Source organism: Aythya ferina, assembly GCF_964211825.1.
Source record: "Aythya ferina genome assembly, chromosome: 2".
Classification (NCBI taxonomy): Eukaryota; Metazoa; Chordata; class Aves; order Anseriformes; family Anatidae; genus Aythya; species Aythya ferina.
Genome location: NC_140297.1, coordinates 34,052,893 through 34,073,284, shown reverse-complemented (window position 1 = coordinate 34,073,284; position 20,392 = coordinate 34,052,893). Strand labels below are relative to the sequence as shown.

The following is a 20,392-nucleotide window of genomic DNA, read 5'->3' as shown; positions in this document are numbered from 1 at the left end:
GGCGGATGTTCTGTCTTCCACCAGCAGACTTCTTGGCTTCTGCATTCAGTACGCGTGGCCTTGTGGATGCCCAGGAGAGCAGGCTGTCATCCTTCATCCTGTGTGCGTGCTCATCGCATCTACCGTTGGAAAAGTTTGCCCGTCCTGCTGTGGGTACATTTTCATAAACATGCACCTCTTGCAGGCAGGTTATCACTTAAAAATGATGGCTTACAGATTTGTTTTTCCTAGGCCAGCACTTGTGGAACCAGAGCCTCCAAAGCCTGAGCTCCGTGCCTTCTGCAGCAGCAAGGGGGGTGTGGATCCAATACTTTACTCTGCTTGGTCCTACACTTCTGGAGGTGTGGATCCACTGCTGGAGCATCTCTGGAGCTCTCCTTTCAGTCATAAGGTAGCTGCTTAAAAGGTACATTACTGAGTTACACCCTCTAAGACATAGGAGCACTCTAACTTGGCTGCTGCTGGCCTCCAGGTACATCTCCTTGCTCTGGCCCCCTTAGGAAGCCACAAGCAGAAAAGCAGGTGCCTGCTGGGAGTCATTCTGGGGTGCTCTGCTCCAAAAGGCCGAGCTGAATGTTACTTCTCAGAAGCATTTGCATTTCTGAAAGCACAGAAATCTATCCATGAACTGGTATCTACTAAAACACCAGACGGTTCGGGGCAGCGTGCCCAGAAATGTTGGTATTTGTGCTGAAAACGTACGTATTCGTACATCCCACTACCTGCTTTTGTCTGTGTTTAGTTACAGCATCCAATTGTTTTGTCAGGCTGAAGCAAAAATACCGTGTTGCCTTTTCCATTTTATTTGGGGATCAAAGTGATATTTTGCTAGGCACGTATCTGCATGGAGACGAGCTCTTCCTGGGAGCTGCTCCTGTGTTCACGGTGGCAGCCTCCCTGTAGCTGCTTCTAGACTTACTTGGAAACTGCAGTGACAGACAACAAAAAAATAACGATGATTTTTTTATTTTTTATTTTTTTTGGTGCCAATATCTGTATTTCTGGGTAGGCAGCTGTAATTGCTCTCAGAGTCTTGCTTATAAAAGTCATATTCGAAGCTCTTTGTCAAAGGCACGCTTACCATTTGCAATGCCTGTGAAGGAGGGACGCGGAATATCCCCAGTGAGCAGGGTAAGACCAAAAGCACCACATGGCAGTATTAACGCCACTGAAAGCTTACACAGGAGTCACAGCATTATGGCTTGAGGTCAAAGGAATTTATTTCTTCCTGTTGTATGATGGACTGCACATTGGCAGATAATGTGGAGCCTTTTAGCACTGTTTATCAAACTTTTTGTTTTCCCTCTGAGTTAATAGAGCCTCATTTGCCCTAAGGTGGGTGAGAACAAACTGGCTGTGGTATAAACCTTCCTTGGGAAGAAGGAGCTGATTCCCCTAATTAAAGGTATTGTGTGGTTTCAGTGTCAAGACATCGAGTCAATAATTGCAGTTTCTTCTTACTGGCCTGGCCAGGAAAAAGTGCCTTGCTGCTGAGCAGCGCTGTTTTTCATAATGCTTTGTACTTTGCTTGCTGGACTTAATTGTGACCTTGCGATCCAAGAAACACTTGTCATCTGAACAGGGCTGGCTTGGAGCACGAACTGCTCTTCCACAGAAATGGCAGCATTTTGAAAGGCTTTGTTCCTAACTGGGACTTTTGCAAGAAAAAAATTACATCAGAAACACTTGTGAGTTTCTTTCTCATTGTCCCTGTGTATGTTCCATATAAAATATGTAAAAGGAAAGAAAAATTATTGTAATTAGCAACATTGCAATTAAGCCTGCTTAATTCTGAAACAAGCATGACCTACAAAAAAACAAGGAAAAGCATTGAGATTTCCCTGAAAAATGTTGAAGTACTGGATTTGCCTCATGAAGGGATTGATTTTGAGAAAGGACATTTTTTGATGGAAAGTAGGTTCCTGAAATGTATTTCAATTAATGTCACTTGTATTACTCACTTCTCACTGCCGAACTGAACATCCTGGATTTTAACATACGGCAGCATGCTGTGTATTTAGTTCTTGCATTTAAAGTGACTGCAGCAGTGCTAAATGTGTTTGCTAGAGCAGACCCTAAGCAGAACCCAGATGTAGTTCATCTGATAAATGACTGTCCCAGAGGAGGTGACATTTCTCGTGCCACTTGTCTGTGGTATCTCCTGGCTGATCTTGCCAGCTCCCAAACAAGTTTGTGAGTGTAACTGAATTCTGGTCCTCGTGATCATAGATCTGCCCGTGATGGCTTTTTGTTGCTATCACTGCTTCACAGAATCTTAAAACCAGGACTGTTAGAGGCCCATTAGCTTCCCTCCCCTCAGATTTATCTCTTGTGGCTTGGGTGGCCAAACCCGCAGGAGGCAGAGTGGCGCCTTTCCTCTGTAGCTGGAGTAAAGCCCCAAACCTTTCCTCATCCTCCTGGAGATTTGACAGTTTTAAGCTTCATTTGCAAGTGGAGCCTGGGTCAGCCTCTCCCTGCATCACACCCTTATGCACACAGGTTCATGGGGCTTTTCAGGATGTCAGTGTGGTTGTCAGCCTTTTTTTTTTTTTAAATGTCATCTTGTAAATAGAGTTGTTACGCAACTGGATGAGGGCTTGTTCATGTTTGGGCAGCTGCCCATGCACCTCCTCCCTTCAACCTCTTTTTACTGCCGTGTTGCCTGCTACAGATGCTCCAGTCTTGCAGAACTGAGACTGAGCACATGTGGCGTGGCTGGATTGAGTTCCCAGTGCTTGGCTGCTTTCACAGCTTAATTAAACTTCACCAATTTAATTTTGGGGTTCTGTAATTTAATAGTGTTTGAATTAAGACTCTTCATCCTTGAAGATGACGTCTCCCCCCACCCCCAACTTCTTACTGTTTATCAGCTGGCAGATGTGGTTCCTAGCAAACTAGGCTTTTCCCCCATGATGCTCACCTTATGACTTGAGATAAAGTGTGTGACAAATAGATACCAAGGCAGAAGCTTTGCAAGCCTTCTAACATCAGTTGTAAGAGAACAAATATAGAGTGAAACTCTGTTCTTGATCTCTGTAAGCCTTGAGGTACTCCAGAGAAGACAATTTTGAGATTGGTCTAGAGTTAGAATATTTTTCTCAGGTAGAGAATCCAGTTTGTGATGGGAATTGTAAAGTATTTGCATGTTGTGGTGGTTTAACACCAATGGGCAGCCGAGCACCACCACACTGCTCTCACTCCCCTTCTTCAAAAGGACAGGGGAAGAAAAAACGATGGAAAATAAAAGCTCACAGGTTGAGATAAGGACAGGGAGCTCACTCACCAATTACATCACAGGCAAAACAGACTCAGTGTAAGGGTGATTAATATAATTTATTTCCTATTGATAACAGACTAGAGCAGTGCAAAGTAAAACCAAACTAAAATCACCTTCCTCCCACCCATCCACCCTACTCTACGTCCTCCCCCTGAGTGGCACAGGGGAACAGGGAATGGGGGCTGTGGTCAGTCTCTGACTCTTCGTCTCCAACGCTCCTTTATGGTCACTCACTGCCCCTGCTCCACGTGGGGTCCCTCCCACAGGATGCCGTCCTTCCTGAACTCTTATCATGGGGTAGCTCCTGGACTCCTTGCAGAGGCCACCCCTGCAGCCCCCCACACTACCAAAACCCTGCCACGTAAACCCAGCGCAGGGCTTAGCCCTGGTCTCTGAAAGCCTTCACCTTCCTCAGGCCTCTGGTTAATATTGCCAGGCATCAATCACTAAGTAGTCTCAATTCCTGCTAGCAGCTGCCCTCTTTTTCCTTGACTTGCTGTGAGGCAGGCTGTTATGCAGTGATCATGTTACTGGCCTGGCAAAAATTGCAAGCATAAGACTGTCAATAAAAGCATCCGGAAAGGCCAGCTAATGGCTAGCCCTGGGGACAGCAGAAGCCAACTGGCTGGTGAGCTACCAGAAGCCTTCCTGCTTTCTGCAGAAGCCCAATCTAAATTCCAAATAATAAATAAATAATTGTGTCAGAGCAAACACGTAAGCTCTTTTTGTGAATTTGAACTTAGTTAAGTTCAAATACAGATGGCTCCCGGGTAACATCTAATGTTTAGTCCTCTGATAGGAAGGCTTTTGCAGTACTTACTTACTAGAAGAACGTTGAGGCTTACTGGCATTTCGGTGATCAGTTCAAGAGTAGAAACTACTAAGAAAAACAAACACAAAAAAGTGGTGTGAACAACATTCAGACTCATTTCTGCACATGGATACGTTTCTGGCTTGGAGCCACCTGGGGAAGAAAAGAAATTCCTATACATAGTATCCCAGAAGGTATAACAGGAGTTGCAGCAGACTGTTGGATGCTGAAGGATGTGAAGAATGAGATTTGTGATTAGGAGTTCCAGCTAATTTAAGCAGAGCCCACTTACAGGTAGTAGACTCCACAAAGTTCTCCACAAGGAATAAATGGGTGATTCTCTGCTACCTGTGACAGTGAGTATAAACATAGGCATTTACTGAAAAAGGGAAGGACACTTGAGCGCTCATGTAGAGGAATATAGCAAAAATGTTTGGTCAATCTGCCTACAGCAATCGCCACTGCTCTATGACAGGTATTTGGCATTATCTGCAGCTCCCTCTGTAATCGAGATGGGCCTGCTCAGCAGAACAAACACAAGTGTACATAACAATGACATTTTATGTTTCTGAGGTAGTAATATCTTAACTACTCCTAAATCATGAGCTTTTTGAACACGTTATGTATTACAAATAAAAGGGACAGTTGAGTACAAACAAACAGATATACCACCGAAGACTGCTATAAGAAAAGTTATATGGAAGCTACATGGAAGTGGAGCTGAAAACCTGTGAAGCTTTCAGTAGGAAACACTTGCCATGCCCTCAAAAGCACAAGCATATTTACCCTTAACAACTACTAATGGTTTTAACTGAAATAAGTAATCAGTCACACAGGTAACAACAACAAGGTAAAATTCTCCTTTAGCTCAGTGTATTGAACAGATAGAGGTGGTGCAGTGGAACTATCCTCTCATTTTTCCCCATCTTCAGTGCATTTTCAATGTTAATTTTCATATTCGTCCTATTTCAAATAGTTGCTTCATCAACACTTTTTTATTTGTACATGATTTTTGTGTTTATAGCTTACAAGCTATCTGACAACAAAACTTTAATTTAGGAGTACAGAATGGGTTTATCTCTGGTTGTAATCTGAAGGAAATTTTACCAAGAAGAGTTTCTATTTTTCTTATGGAGCAAAATGTAAACAAAACCAACTACAAGCTAGGAAGATGGACTTAGATTTATCTGGGGACAGACGGATGCTGTCCTTCCCACGAACCCACATCTTTGCTCTCCAACTGCAGAATGTGCTACTTCCTCCATTTTATTGTACTTCTGCACTGAAGATGAAGAGAATATTAGTGCTTTGCAAGAGACTGAGACTGTTAAGCAAAAGAGCTAAAGCCTTTGCATGCTGAAATACAGGGAATCTAAAAGATACTGGAAGACATTGGTCTTAATTCACTGGAATTAAGATTTAATTTTAGACTTAAACTATGGTATATTACATGTATCCTTCCCCGTATCATTACATTTACCCTGGGGGTATGAAACATTTTGTTCTGGAAATTTACAAGCAGCAATTTAAAATTAGGGATGAATTAAAGAATAAAGAAGTCTCACAGTGGGAAACACATGTCTTAAAGCAACAGTTTTAGTCAGCTGAACCATTAGCTTTCTTAGCTTTCTTGCTTTTTCTTGTGCAAGCAGGTACTGATTTGCTGCAAAATTAGTCTGTAAGTAAACACCTTCAACTAGTGGTCATTTTGAGAGGAGAAGTTTTCTTGTCAGACAGCTTGTAAGCCATAAACACAAAAAATCATTTAAAAATAGAAAAGTGTTGATGCATACCTTGTGCAGAAGAGAAAATTAATTTCTTCCCTTTTGAATTGCATCTTCAGGCTTCTGTGAGCTATGGAAAGTTATGAATATTTGGAGATGTCAACTCTTTGTGAGGTACACAAAGTACACAAAGAAATTATCAACCTGAAATTCATTGCCTGAATGTACAGTAATAACTTTTGGGATAATTGCCACATTGTACTTTAAATCACTGCCAGACATTTCTGACTCTTATTTTAACAAGATTTGTCTAGAAATAAACCAAAAATGAGTAACACTGTAATAGGTTATGCAGTTTTTGAGTTCAAACTCTAAGTGCCCACTCATTTACATTCTACCTTATGATTTTGAACGTGGTCCTTTTCATTGGAGTCATAAACCAAGGACTAATTCACACCATCAACACGATGGCCACTGCAAACTAGCAATAAGAAAAAAGGAAAAATGCATTGTGCAATGTGCTCACTCATTCTACACATGGAGTTTTTAATATGCAGCACCAAATGTTCTCTGGTATGTCTTACACAAGTCTTAGGCATGGGAGGCTTCATAACAGTATGCCTCCAGCCTTTTCTAGAAACAGAACAATTTATGCTAAGGCTTACGCATAAATAAATGCAGAGCGTTTTAATACTTTAAAAGCTGTTACAATGGGTAATGACCTCGTAAGACGGCATAAAAAGTAGAATACATATATTTAATCAAATAAAAATAGCAACTATATTTAGCTTTTCAATTTAGTGCCTTAATGAAGGAGAACACTTAATGATGAGTCACAAATCCCATGAATGTTACTGACCACAGGTACAGTAAATAGGATGGTCTCAGTGAGTTAATAGGAAGCCTCATGTTTTGCTCATAATTTGAAACCCTCATAATTAAAGATGAAAGGAATGGAGGAACAATCAGTTAGTATCTTAACCCTTCACCTGTATGCGAATTGACTTTTTAACCATACATTTCCTAGTACTCAGACTGGAATGGCTTTTAAGGTCTACATAGAAAGGCTTTTCATTCCTTGGAGAGAGTACAATCTAACTTAAAAAATGACAAATATGCAAGAACATGCAGAGTACTTGTTTTAATAACATACAATTTTTAGTGCAGATCTTCAGCCAACTGATCTGACCACTACCCAGCCTCTAGAGGAGAAACAGCATTGCCTGTCAGGTTACCTGCCCATTTCATTATTGTAAGCTCCTCAGCAATTTGGGCTGCAAGTAGTCAGTTCCATGTTTGTAGCTGTTAGACATACCGTAGTTTATTTATGCAAAAGATATACTTGAGCACTGGACTAGATCTCAGAAATCTGGATTTTGTTCTTGCCTCTGCAGATCACCTAAATCGATAATTTGCAAAGCTACCTCTCTATTCCTCAGTTTCTTCATCTATAAAGTGGGGATAATGATATTCACTCATTTTTAAAAACCGTTTTAAGATATATGTGATTAATTATTAAGCAGCATGGATTCTCCCCCATGAATAGCACACAGCTGCTAATAAACTGACTCATCCACTTTCATATTATCATCTTTATTTAAACATTCACTATTCTTTCTGCAACACAGCAAAACATTCATTTTGTCAAACAGCAATTGTAAAGAAGCTTTTATCCAGTGGAAGAGTAATTAGAATAGTAGAGAAATTCCATCAGCTTTGAGCTCGAGGGACTATCTGTTATTTTAAGTTCAAGTAATTGAAGTAGCAAGCAGAGTTTCCAATTCAAGCCTGCCCTCCACTGGTGTTAATGAAACACTGCTAATAAATTTTAGATCAATGTTGTCTTGAAGTAACGAAGAAGAGGAACTAAATTGAGAGAGGCTGATACAATGTATTGAGACCTTTAGTCAGCTGTCAGCTTCCCTTTTCTTTTTCATAGTAGCTAAATAATTTGTAAATATATTTTTAAAGTCCCATCTAGGCTCACTGGCTGATTCCCGTCCTTCACATTTTCCACCAACATATCATCCATACCAGAGTTGTCAGAACTAATATTCACATGGGAAGTAACATTCTGCACGTGGTTTTAAAGGGACTATTAGAAAAACTACAGAAAAATATTTTGCTATGGTACAGTTAACAATTCTAATATACTGAGCTTTATGTATCAGTCAAGTACCAGCATCCTAAGAGACCAGGATCACTCTAGTCTAGTACCCTGTCACTAGAAGCTGTCCTTCCTCCCAATGTGTGAAAAGAAAGAAAAACTTCTGGTACTGTGTTTATTTCAGAGAGAACTTTCCATCACAAATCTCACAGGCAATTAACTCATTGCTTAACTCAGGAGGACCATATTTAAAGCACAAAGGTAATCGGAGAAAAACAAACAAACAAACAAAAATTATCTCAGTTATACTTACAGCGATTCATCTAGTATGACTTCAAGGTGATGTTTGTGTCTGGAATACAAAACCTGTACCACTGTGCGTTGGAAGATGAGGTGCCTCTCGTTCATTTATCTTGTCATCTTCACACTTCATTACACTCAACAGCATTTAATCTCTTGTGGTTGCTACCTAAACCCAAAATGGAGCAGTAAAATGCAGTTTCTTCAGATGTACACTTAATGTACGCTTGAAAAAAAAGAATGAAAGTATTATAGAAATGTAATTTTATTTGGGCCTTTCAAATGCTTGAAAGTCAGGGTCAGATTGTGTCAGGTATGTCTAACAGACTTTATAATGCAGAACATAAGGAACTCTCAAGAGTTCCTTGAACGTCCTCTGCATATGATAAAATTCTTACTGAAATGGTTGTCATTCAAAACAAAAACTTTAGGAGTTCATATAACATTTTATAGGAAACAGCGAAAGGCAACAGTGAAAGACAAACTTAGAGACATGTGACTTAGCCTGTCAATACAGACAGAAGGTGCTGGACAATAGTTTAAAATCAGGAAAACCTAAAAACATCTGTCTGGGTTAAATATGGAATATGATTATGCTAAAATAGACAAAGCTTAAAAAAAGTATTAAAGTCAAAAGGGACAGCATCTTAAGAGATTAAGTTTTAATGGTGAAAACTTCATTAAGCATGAGGTACTCTTCACTTAATCCTGACAGCACTAAATATGACCTGAAAAGGAAGAAAAGAACTTTCTAGGATCACCTTTGGTCATGTATGAAAGACCTTAATGATTTTAATGATTTTAATCCTCCCTGTGCTGAAGATCTCAATTTTCAGTGAAATGTGAACTACTGAAACATGAAAAATACAGTCAGACATAAATGTTGACACTTGTTAATATTGGTTCAAATTCAAGTTCTGGAACTTGACATTCCTTCTGGAACATCACCATTCCGGAAGGAAGCTCATGCAGTGTATCCCACTGAAGCTTGGCAAAGAAGGGGTGTGAACTGCTCTTCACATCACAGTTAGGCCATGCTGAATTTGAAATGTGCCAAAAGGTTTTTCTCTAAGTTTCTGAAGTGAATACACCCAGAGTGAACAATCAAGATAGATAAACTGAATGCAGATATTGATTTACTAATCTATTCAACTTTTAGATATAGCGGGAGAGAATTAGTATGTATTTGACACATTTCCTTTGCTGACTGGGTAATCTTATTCAAATGCTAGAAATACACAGATTTTTACCATACCTATTATGCTCTGAACTCTTCTGCAATTGCATCCTCTAATTTGCATTACATGAGTTGTTAGAAACTATTATAATGACAACACTAACACCTAGAATATCTTTGAACTAAGAATTAAAGCTATGCTTATAAAATTCAAATTTATTTATTTGTTTAAATTTTCATTTTAACAAACATTGTTCTTGTTTAGTATCAAAGGAAGAAGGATACATATGGGTATAAACAGTAACTGAAAATATTGCTTTTTTAACAATGACTCAAATTAAATAACAAAAACTCACATTCTATCAGAAAATCCACACAGAACTCTTCCAAATCCATCTGGAATGTTTCAACTCCAAGGTGTTTCTTTTTGCTTTACTATTTGTCTTCTCTTTGCTTATAAAAAGGAGATAATTAGTTGTTGTTGTATACACTGCTTTTGTAGAACTGAAACAAATGAATTCAAAAGCGCCATTTTAAATCAGTGAAGCTAATGCTGTGCATTGATTGGTTATGATTTTCAAATATTTCATTGTCAGAAAAAGTTATTTCAGCAGCATATATGTTCTTTTGTTGATGGATGTTAAGTAAATACAATTAGAACCACTCTGAAGTAAGGAAGTTATATGTGAATTTTAATTAAAATTCAATTTTTCTAATGCTCCAATTTCATGTTCTGGACCAAAGAGAAATATTTCATTTTCATATGCAATGCTGTCAACTGATAGCAAAGACTTACATTCTCAGTCGTTTTAAGGTTTCCTAACCTTAATACAATGTACTCAGATACTAAGACCAGAATTGATATAAAAACAAGTATAATAAGAGCAAAGACTGTTTTGCAAATCCAAATATAATCACTGTTTTCCTCATCATGTCTTTCTGTAAAAATCTGCCTAAAACAAGCATCTTTTAAATCCTGTAAAACCTCTGTGGGCATGTGCTGTTACAATAACATATTCTTCAGCACCAAAAATCTAGTTTTAAATTGTGGACAAGTGAAAAGTATTCATTCCAGTATCTTTAGAAGAAAAATGTTCTAAAATTATTGAAACCTTTACTGCCCAGATGCTTTAAAAAAAAAGAAAAAGCTTAACTAAAAAAACAAACAAAAACAAAAACCAAAAACCAAAACAAACAAAAAACAAAACAAAACAAAACAAAAAACAAGAATGAGTGAACACAGATATTAGTTTTGGCCTCAGAAAATCCTTTAATTCATCAGACTTCTGCATATTACTGCAACTATGCAAGCAGTCAGATGATTGTTTTCATCTCTGGCCAAGCACTACAATCATAAAAACATCCACATAACTCTTACATTTTTAGGGTAACTACTTACAGTAGAAAGTAGCAGTATCTTTATTGTAACCACTGATTGTCATTATTAAATGAAGATGGGGAGAATGGGAAGGTCAGGTTCAAATGAAAGTTGTGTGCAGCACATAATATTTAATTTTTAAGCACAACAGTACTTTTTCTCAAAGAACTCAGAAAGCATTTGATGAGGTTTCGTTGAATGCTCTCTCACCTCAGACTGCTGTTTGTCCTTCACTGGCCTCAGGAGCTGTAATGAAAAATAACATAATTATTGCCTTGCACCCATCTCCATCTTTTTTTTTAACAAATCAATAGTACGTTAATTATATTAAATATATAAAAAAAATACACTTTGCCTTTTGTTTCTACCACTGTAGACTCACCTAGTAAAGTGATCACACTTTACTCATTTTCTGGACACCCATCTGACAATAATTGTTTTTAGAAATATCCAATATTATATAGAGGCTAGAGTACAGCCAGTGTATATGTATTTCACACAGAAATTCATATGAAAGAGACAGTAATCTGGACAGAAAAAATTGATGTGTCACTGCTCTGTAATTCAATGTTTTGAAAACATGCTAACTGCAAAAGCCCAAATGTATTAAACCCCAAGTGATTTTGCTCTTACAACAATCAAGAGAAAAAGAGACGTTTTAGAGTTCTGACATTTCCCAAATGGCATAATCACACAGCCTTAGTATTTTTATTTTTTTATTTTGACTGTAGTGCTTTCCATTTCTATTTGTTTCTGTGAAATGTGGTTTCCACAAACTGACAAGCAGCATTTCCTAGAGCGGTGGTACTGCAGAGTAGCTGGGATTTATTAAACTAACTGAACAGGAATACTAAAATGGAATGGAAGAAAAAGATGATCATTACTAGGACACTATAGAAAGTTTAATCATAATAATTAAGTAAAATATAAAGCCTAGGAATTATATGCTACCCCTTTTCACTGACATCATAAAGATTCAACCTGGATCAGAAATCTGTTAAATATGTCCTGTATTGTTTGTTTATCACAGAATCACAGAATTTTCTAGGTTGGAAGAGACCTCAAGGTCATCGAGTCCAACCTCCAACCTAACGCTAACAGCCCTCCACTAAACCATATCCCTAAGCTCTACATCTAAACGTCTTTTGAAGACTTCCAGGGATGGTGACTCCACCACTTCCCTGGGCAGCCTGTTCCAGTGACGATTTTTATAACGATTTACAGTATGAAATATCTACCATAGTATCTTCAAAATATAAGTTCCTCCTAAACAGAGCCAAACTTTAACTTTGTTTTCCAGCAGGTTAATTTAATCCAGTTTCTTCACAGTAAATGGAAGAGGAAATCTTAGAAGTAAAAGTGGTAATTGCATAAGGGAGGTACACAGGGATTTCCATTGTAGAGTTTACAGTAATTTGTCTCAAGACCTTAACAGGTTACTTCATTTTGTTTCATTCTCCAGCCTTCTGGATTGCACACACTGTTGCATGGATTTGTGCTGTGTTGAGATAAAACTTCAGAGGTCTGGAATTCTTTAGCCTGAAATGTACCCCTTGTACCAGGCAACAAAAATGGCTAAAGCCATCCAAGTGCCATTGTTTCCCTGAACCAGAGACTGAAGCTTAAATGATTCAGACTTGTCCACAAGAATTTCAGTTCTCTCCCTCACCCATTAAAAATGGAAACATGAGGCCAGTTTACAGTGGTATAGAACTTCTTTACCGAAAGGGTTGTTAGGCATTGGAATGGGCTGCCCAGGGAAGTGGTGGAGTCACCATCCCTGGAGGTCTTTAAAAGATGTTTAGATGTAGAGCTTAGGGATATGGTTTAGTGGAGGACTTGTTAGTGTTAGGTCAGAGGATCTTGAGGTCTCTTCCAACCTAGACAGTTCTGTGATTCTGTGATTTCTTTGCTATGAAAACATAGCACGTACAGAATTACTGCTAATCAAATTAAAACAAACGAACAAACCCCATTACGGATTCACATTCTTGTGCCAGTTAAAACCCCTGCAACTTTATTTCATATTTTACAGTTGTTGCTGGTCCCATGAACTACATGACAAAAGAAATTCAAAGGGTTTTTCTGTAATGAAAAGCTTATACAGTATTACTACTAGTAATTACTAGTGACAAAAGTAGTAATACAGTATTACTACTTTTGTCACCCAACACTTATGGCTGTTGTTTCTCTGATTTTCTGGGCACACCATTTCAAGTGCTTTTGTCCTGATTATCAGACAAAAGAAAATAAATAATTCAAGTAAAACCAATACCCTTCACAGAAGTGTTACTACAACCCCAATAACAACCCAAACTCCCTCAGCCTGTCCTCATAGGAGAGGTTCTCCAGCCCTCTGACCATCTTTGTATGAGGATGTTAGATATGTTAAAAGTATTTGTTGGATATGTCGGATATCTTAGAAGTAACTCATTGACAGGGCTGCATGTAGCATTACTTAAAATGAACCCCTTCTGTTCATTCTCTTGGAAGCCCAAAAATCTATCATTACGTGCTTCTGAGCAGGCACAGGTGAATGGAAATGACACCAAAAGGAGAAATTATGTGTTATTCTGTGTGAATAAGTTAATATGCTGAGTCCTCTGTACAGTTTTAGGCACCACAATATAAGAAGGACATAAAACTATTAGAGAGCTTCCAAAGGAGGGCTATAAAGATGGTGAGGGGTCTAGAGGGTGAGACATATGAGCAGCAGCTGAGGTCACTGGGTTTGTTCGGCCCAGAGAAAAGGAGGCTGAGGGGCGGCTTCATGATGGCCTGCAGCCTCAGGGATAAGCTGTTCGGCTGATAAAGAAGCCACTCATCAACTGAGCTTTACCTACTACACATCATTAGATATATCAGCCACATGACTAGCATTACTGGTGTCACCCATCACATGTTTAATGCATATGAAAACATAGCAAATATGCACTGGTTTTCATGAGGACAGGCTGTTTGTACGTTCTACAACTTGACAGACAGTATGTTTTTCACTACATCACCACAATAATCCCGTATATCCCACATTTTGACTATTAGTAGACATTCACAAAAGCAAACTATGGGCCACCGGGATCACTGATGCAGCTTGCAGGTTGCTACCTGTCCGTACCTGGGAAACAAGGAGCGAGCTACAAATTCGTATCTTCGTTGTCCCTGAAGGGCGGAATGTGCATCCATGCACTGAAAGAAGAAGTGTGGAAAAAGCTATTTGCAAATGGTATTTGTTACAGCCCTGGAATTTTTCTTTGCATCTAAAAGCACTCTCCTTTAGTTGTTCCTAAGATGACACGTGGGCCACAGAACTAGAAGTTATTGCCTAGGTAAACTAATACTGTAAACCATGATTATGAACAAAATTGAATGGAATTCTGGTCTAACACAAGCAGCAATTTCTTTGGTGATTTTTTTTCCACCCTAGTTTCTATATGCAATTAAATCCCCTCCAAACTACGGCAGGAGTTTGACACAGTTAGCAGACGATACAGACTGCCAGTGTTAATACTGCTGCCACGTCAGTGATATTAGGAACACGCAGGCCTGGCTGTGGCATTACAGTAAAACACAGTGGATTGCTCAAGCAGGAATGAAAGCAGCACGGCCATGACCGACCTTGCAGGCACCGCCACCATGCAGTGAGATGTCCCACGGGCAGCGGTGTCGAACTGAGAGCACCTTGGGGTTAAGGCAGTGCGACGAAGTCTTGCAGAGACCAGACACGCTCAAAAAGTGCCTTACTGCTTACCCAGGCTCTGAGTGCGTGAGGACAACAAGCCGTAAGCTCTGCACAGGCGTTTTTTTTAAGAATTAGGTCTAAAAGCACACCACTTCTCCCCGATCGCCCTCGCCGACCTTGCAGCCCCCAGGTTTCAGGGACCACGCAGTGCGTCCCCGCAGCGCGGCGGGCAGCCCCCTTCACGTTTCCCTGACCAGACGCCACCTCCCAGCCTCCACGGAGCACAAACCTGAGCGCTGCGGGAATAAAATAAATAGATAAATAAATAAAATAGCGACCTACAGCTTTCCTCACCCCCTTGCCGGCCAGAGGGGCCCCCACAGCAGGCCGGGGCGGGCCGAGCCTCCCCCTTCCCGGCCTCCCCGGCGGCGCCGAGTGACGATCGCGTCCCGGCTCCTCCTCCTCCTCCTCCTCCCTCTCCCCCGCCGCCAGCATGCCGAAGCTGAGCAAGGAGGCCAAGCAGCGGCTGCAGCAGCTCTTCAAGGGCGGCCAGTTCGCCATCCGCTGGGGCTTCATCCCCGTCGTGCTCTACCTAGGTCAGTGGCGGCGGGGGCGCCGGCCTCCCGCGGGTCTCCGCCGCCCGGCGACCCAGCGGGGCCTCCCTTGGGCGGACCCCGCCTGCTTGGGGGGCTCGGGGGGGGACGGGCAGGGGGCTGGGGACCCCCCTGTTTGAGGCTGGGTGGAGGCTGCAGCCGCCCCAAGCCGCTCGGCTCAGCCCCCGTGCGGCTTTGGGGTGTGTTGGTGCGGGGCCCCGCGGTGGTGCCGCCGGTGGGGGTGGCTGAAGGGCACGGGCTGCTTAGAAGCGTGTGTGTGCGGTGGGGCCGGGGCTCCTGCTCGCTGCTCTCTGCCAAAAGGTGCCGGGGAAGCCACCAGGCACGGCTGGAGAGGAGGCTTCGTGCCCTAAATGTGTGGGGCCTTCTGGGGGAGGCGGCCGAAGCAGGCAGACATCTTCACCTTGAGCGCTAACGCGCTTACAGCCGGGCTGTGTTTGCAGGCAGAGCTGAGTGGCTCTTTTAATCGAGGGGAATTAATATAACACGTAAAAATATATAAAATCTAAACCCAATTTAAAGGGCCAAGGCGCTTAATAGATAATCAGTTACACACATGCTCGAACAACCAGAAATAAAAGGGGTTACTTTGAACACAACGAGTAAAACCATTTGGCAGAGTCAGGTTAAAGTTTAATTACGTTTTCGTTCTTAGTTTATTGATTATTTCCAAATTGGTTATTTGGGGGTGAGATTGCAGCAGTGCTTTGCGACCTACTTTTGTTCCTGCTGAGGTTTTCAGTTGGTTTCACTTTTACGACAGTATCTGAGAAAATCACTCTTTGCTCTGAGGAAAGCATATAACTTAAGCACTTTAAATAAAGCCATCTCACTGTGTTTGCAGCTGTACCAATACCAAAGAATGGAAGCTATGGAAGGGACCTTAAAGACCACCTAGTGCTAACCCCCGCCATGGGCAGGGCTGTCAGAGTGCTTGGTATATTTCTTGTTAAGTAACCCTAAGAAACAAAACTGTAGTTGTTTAATTTCTTACCTGCAAGCGATAAGTATGCTGTTCCACATCTATGTTGTCTTCTTACAAGTTTGCCTGCTGTAATTAATAAAAGGACATAAAGTGTAAGCAGGTGCCACCCTTGTCTGCCGCAGACATTTGGGGGTGGCAGCCACTCAGATTCTGTAGAACTGGGGGAACCTCTTTTGTACAGCAATTACATGGGCAAGGGGCTACACCATGCTTGGTATTGACCCACGTATATGAAACGCAGGCTAAACTAAACACAGGCAATGAAGTTTTCAGCAATTTGTTTTAATTTTCTCTGGAAGACCTAGGTCAGGATAGGATGTTCAGAATAAGTACAAGGGAGTCTGAGATGTGCAATTCCAGGTCATTGGTCAGGTTGTATTTTTTTGTTGTTTGTTTGTTTTTAATGTTTGTTTTGAAGTGGCTGCCCCTCTTAGGTGAATTAGACCAGTACAGTTTTGTTGAATTGGCTTGCTTATTTAAAAGTACTAGGGGAAAAAAAAAAATACTAGGGGAAAAAAAAAAAACAACACACACAAAACAAGCAAAAAGAAAAACCAGAAACATTAGCTAAATCTGTTTCACACACATAGTTCAACTGCTAATATGATTTCATGAATTTTAAATCACTTCTGCTGGAAAGTATGGCAGTGAAAGAAAATAGGTCAGAATGTTTAACAGCCTCAAATCAGACAAGGTTATCTTCAAAGGGCTGACCCAGTGTCCATGAAGTTAATGTGAGTTTTTCCATTAACCTTCATGGCCTGTGTTTCAGGAAAGTTGTCACTGATTAGTTATAGTCTGTAAATATGTTTTTTCCATATAACATCAGTTTCTGTACAGTAAACATAGTAAGCATGTTGTTGAACAATGCGTGTCTTTTATGATTCTGTTTCAGGACTTAATTTACAGTCCAGGAGTTAAAGCTATTTAGTAAACTGTACCTTGAATTGCTTCTCTAGCTTTAGTGAATCAGTGTTTGAGTCATTAGCTGGGGACGAACTCTCTGTAATTAACCACCCCCTTTCCCCAAAATGGTTTTAAGTTTAATTGGTTAAAGATTTAGAATTCTCTAATTTTCAACTCAATGATCTATTATTGAAATATTGCTGTAAGTTCAGGTGCCGTCACAGGACATCTCCTCAAGCCCTTATACCAGTTACAGGTGTCACTGTTGATGCTGTCTGACCAGGTTGCTTTCATAATAACACCTAAAATCTGCATGTGGGGGTTGTTACGGTTATGTTCCCACCCAGCCACTTGCTCAGTCTTCCCATGTGGGGTGCAGGAGAGAATCAGAAAGGGAAAAGTGCAAGAACTTGTGGGTTAAGACAAAAGCAAACCAAAGAATCTATTTGCTGCCTCCCTCCAGCAGGCAGGCATCCAGGCATCCTCAGGAAAGCATGGCCCATCACACGTAATGGTTTCTTGGGAAGACAAATGCCATCACTCCGAACATCCCCTCCTTCCTGTTCCTTTCCCCCAGCTGTTATTGCTGAGCCATATGGTGTGGGATGTCCCTCTGGCCAGCCTGGGCCAGCTGTCCTGGCTGTGTCCCATCCCAACTCCTGCTGCACCCCCAGCCTGCTCGCTGGCAAGGCAGTGTGAGAAGTTAAACAGTCCTTGGCTCTGCGTGAGCACTGCTCTGCAGCAACTAAAACGTTGGTGTTATCGCTGCTAAGTTTCATCAAAAATCCAAAGCACAGCATCGTACAAGCCATTATGTAAAAAACCAAAGCGCCTCCATCCCAGTCAAAGCTGTGACAGGGTACGTGTATGCATGCACATGTGCCTTGATGTTTGGGGTAACTCATTTCCACCATCTCACATAGCTAGCTGACCCTGAATTTTAAGTCAGAGAGAGATACAGGTAATAATAATAAAGAAAATACACCCAAGTCTATTTATTTTGACTATTTTGTAACCCTTTGGTTTCTGTTGAGGTGAGTCTATGTCTTCATGAATCACAGCTCCCTATTCTTTTTATTGCAATTTAATGGGCTGTAGTGATTTGATGCTGTTCTAGCTGTGTAAAAATCTGCACATACATATGAGTGTTTATCTAATGTATGTTTCACTTCAGGTTTTAAGAGGGGTGCAGATCCTGGAATGCCCGAGCCGACAATCTGGAGGTATGTATCAGGTCCAAATGTGCATTAATAAAACCACTGTAGATGATCAGGGTTTTAATTGTCATCTCTGCTCATGCTGGACAGCAAGAAAAAAAAGTTGCTTTAATCCATAGTTTTTAATTGTTTTGGGTGATAACAGAGCTGGTCACAGTTCTTATTTGCCTAGAAATCTAAACCAGAACAGACAGCAAACCGAATTCTTAGGAGGGCCTTAGTATTTTGCTCTTAATCTTACACAGTTTTTAATATATGGAACTTCCTGTACCTTTTGAGTGGAAGCTGCCCTTCTGATCTGTTCTAAGGGTAGTTTATGCAAGTTTCTTTCTGCACCTAGGAATAACTACTTAGCTTTCTAACATGAATTTAAAATAAAACCCAGTCTCCTTCCCTCTTTGCAAGTAGGGTGGGAAACTGTGTAAAAGCTGCATTAAATAAAGGGATATATCCTTTAATATTAATCACTGTAATGAATCAAAGTACATATGCTCTCATTGCCTGGTTGTTGTGGGGCTATTTGTTATTGCTGCAACATCCTGGCATTAATAACACTTGAATTCTTGTGATATTTGAATTTTACTGGAGAGTTTCCATGGCTCAAACTACCAAAATTAAGGTTTTGAAGGAAGTGTTACTCTTACTGTTCTTGAAATAGCTTTGTTTGCTGTACAGAACCAGAGATGCTGCTAAAACAAATAATTGATTGGTGTGTATTGTTTGCAAGGTCGTATATTAACCGTAGAAATTCCATTTTCAGGGATGTTACAGTTTCAGTAAAATATCCTATTGTCTTAAGAACTAAGTTGCTGAAGTAATTTTTTTTTTTCTGGCAGTATTTCTGTTTAGTTTCACTAGTATCTTGAGACTTTTTTTTTCTTTTCTTTGGTTTATTGCATATGTCTGCACAACATAAAGTTAGTATAACAAGATATACAGATACCAGAAGCATGTGTTTGGTTTTACTCCAAAGCTTACAGATGCTCATTTTTCTGGGCACATGTTCATGCTCCGTAGGCTTAAATTTTATTTTAAAGGTAGCTTTATTTCACTGTTCTTTATGGGTAGTGTTTATTCTGTACTTTTATAGGGCTGTTTCTTCTGACTTGTGCTTTTGAAAAATCCATTTAAAAACAAACACATACTGTGAATCTGACCTTCATTTCCCCCTTTCAGTCTGCTTTGGGGATGAAAGATGTGGCTGTCCTGCTCTAGAACCAGACGATGGACAGAGAAAGGGTCTGAAGATGTGTATGTTCCAGAGGATGAGGCGGACACTTACACCAGCTGGCTCAGTCAGCTTGCAAAAGACATAGGTTGTACATACAACAAAATGGAGTTTATATGGACCTAACTTATTTGCATCACAGTGTAATTAAATAAATACATTTGAATGCATATGTGTTGTTTTCAAGTCTTTACATTACATATAATATAGTATTTTTTTATTATAGGAACGATAACCAGATTTTTTTTTTCTAAATTTGGTGACATTCAACACCCACAGATCATTGTAACAAGGTTAAATTTCGTGTAACTCCCTTTTCATGATAACCAGAAAACTGAGCTGATGTTTTAAACGTTTTCATATTCTTCAAAGATTTCTGCCTGAATGTTGGTAAGCCTCTGCAGCTGGTTGCTCTGTGCGGGCCTGGTTTTTGTTTTCTTTTTCTTTTGGATTTGTTTGGCTCTGGATATCTTAAGGATTGAGAGATGTATATGTTTTTCTGACTTTACCTTTAAATACTATTTAATTTTTCCGTAATTTAGGGGTAGGGTTGGGAGTACGTGACAAAATTGCTGTGTATGTGTGTATGTTTGTGTACAGTAGAAGTTACTGATGTACAGCTGAAGGAAGAAGACTCTTATATTATGGTGTGTTTTTCTTTTGTTCCAAAGTCTTGTTCTTTGGAATACGGTGGTTTTGTCTTCACTTGGCATTCTCCATTTCAGTAATGAAACCAGAGCACAAAAAGCTGAACTGGTTAGGTTACTGTACTCTCCCATCTAGAAGTATACAGGCTAGTTTGTATTTGTTCAGTGATACTTTACAAAACAAACAAAAAGTTTCTTTGCAATGTTGCAACGAAGGCATTCCAGATTGATTTTTTTAACCCTGTAGATTTTCAGGCAGTTTTTACATTTAATTTAACTAAGGAATAGGAGATAGCAGAGGAGAAAATGAGCAATCAGAATTCGTAGTGAAATGTTACTGTGCAA

At 40.2% G+C, this 20,392-nt stretch overlaps 1 protein-coding gene and 1 long non-coding RNA gene across 11 annotated transcripts; one reads left to right on the top strand and one right to left on the bottom strand.

The window, feature by feature from the left end:
* Positions 1–3,314: 3,314 nt before the first annotated feature.
* LOC311431533 lies at positions 3,315–14,902 on the bottom strand. 10 transcript variants are annotated; one of them, XR_014689515.1, is made up of 6 exons: positions 14,796–14,902; positions 13,890–13,960; positions 10,985–11,020; positions 9,753–9,849; positions 8,233–8,388; positions 3,315–4,157 (listed from the first exon to the last, which is right to left on the bottom strand). It is a non-coding gene; the product is annotated as an uncharacterized lncRNA (long non-coding RNA). The 10 variants fall into 10 exon arrangements; XR_014689523.1 differs by lacking the exon at positions 14,796–14,902 and adding an exon at positions 14,630–14,785; XR_014689514.1 differs by having other exon boundaries at positions 3,315–8,388.
* On the top strand, positions 14,894–19,570 carry TOMM7 (translocase of outer mitochondrial membrane 7). Its single transcript, XM_084509068.1, has 3 exons — positions 14,894–15,049; positions 18,130–18,178; positions 19,349–19,570. The coding sequence occupies exons 1-3, from the start codon at positions 14,947–14,949 to the stop codon at positions 19,362–19,364; spliced, it is 168 nt and encodes a 55-aa protein (XP_084365194.1). The 5' UTR covers positions 14,894–14,946; the 3' UTR covers positions 19,365–19,570.
* Positions 19,571–20,392: the final 822 nt, after the last annotated feature.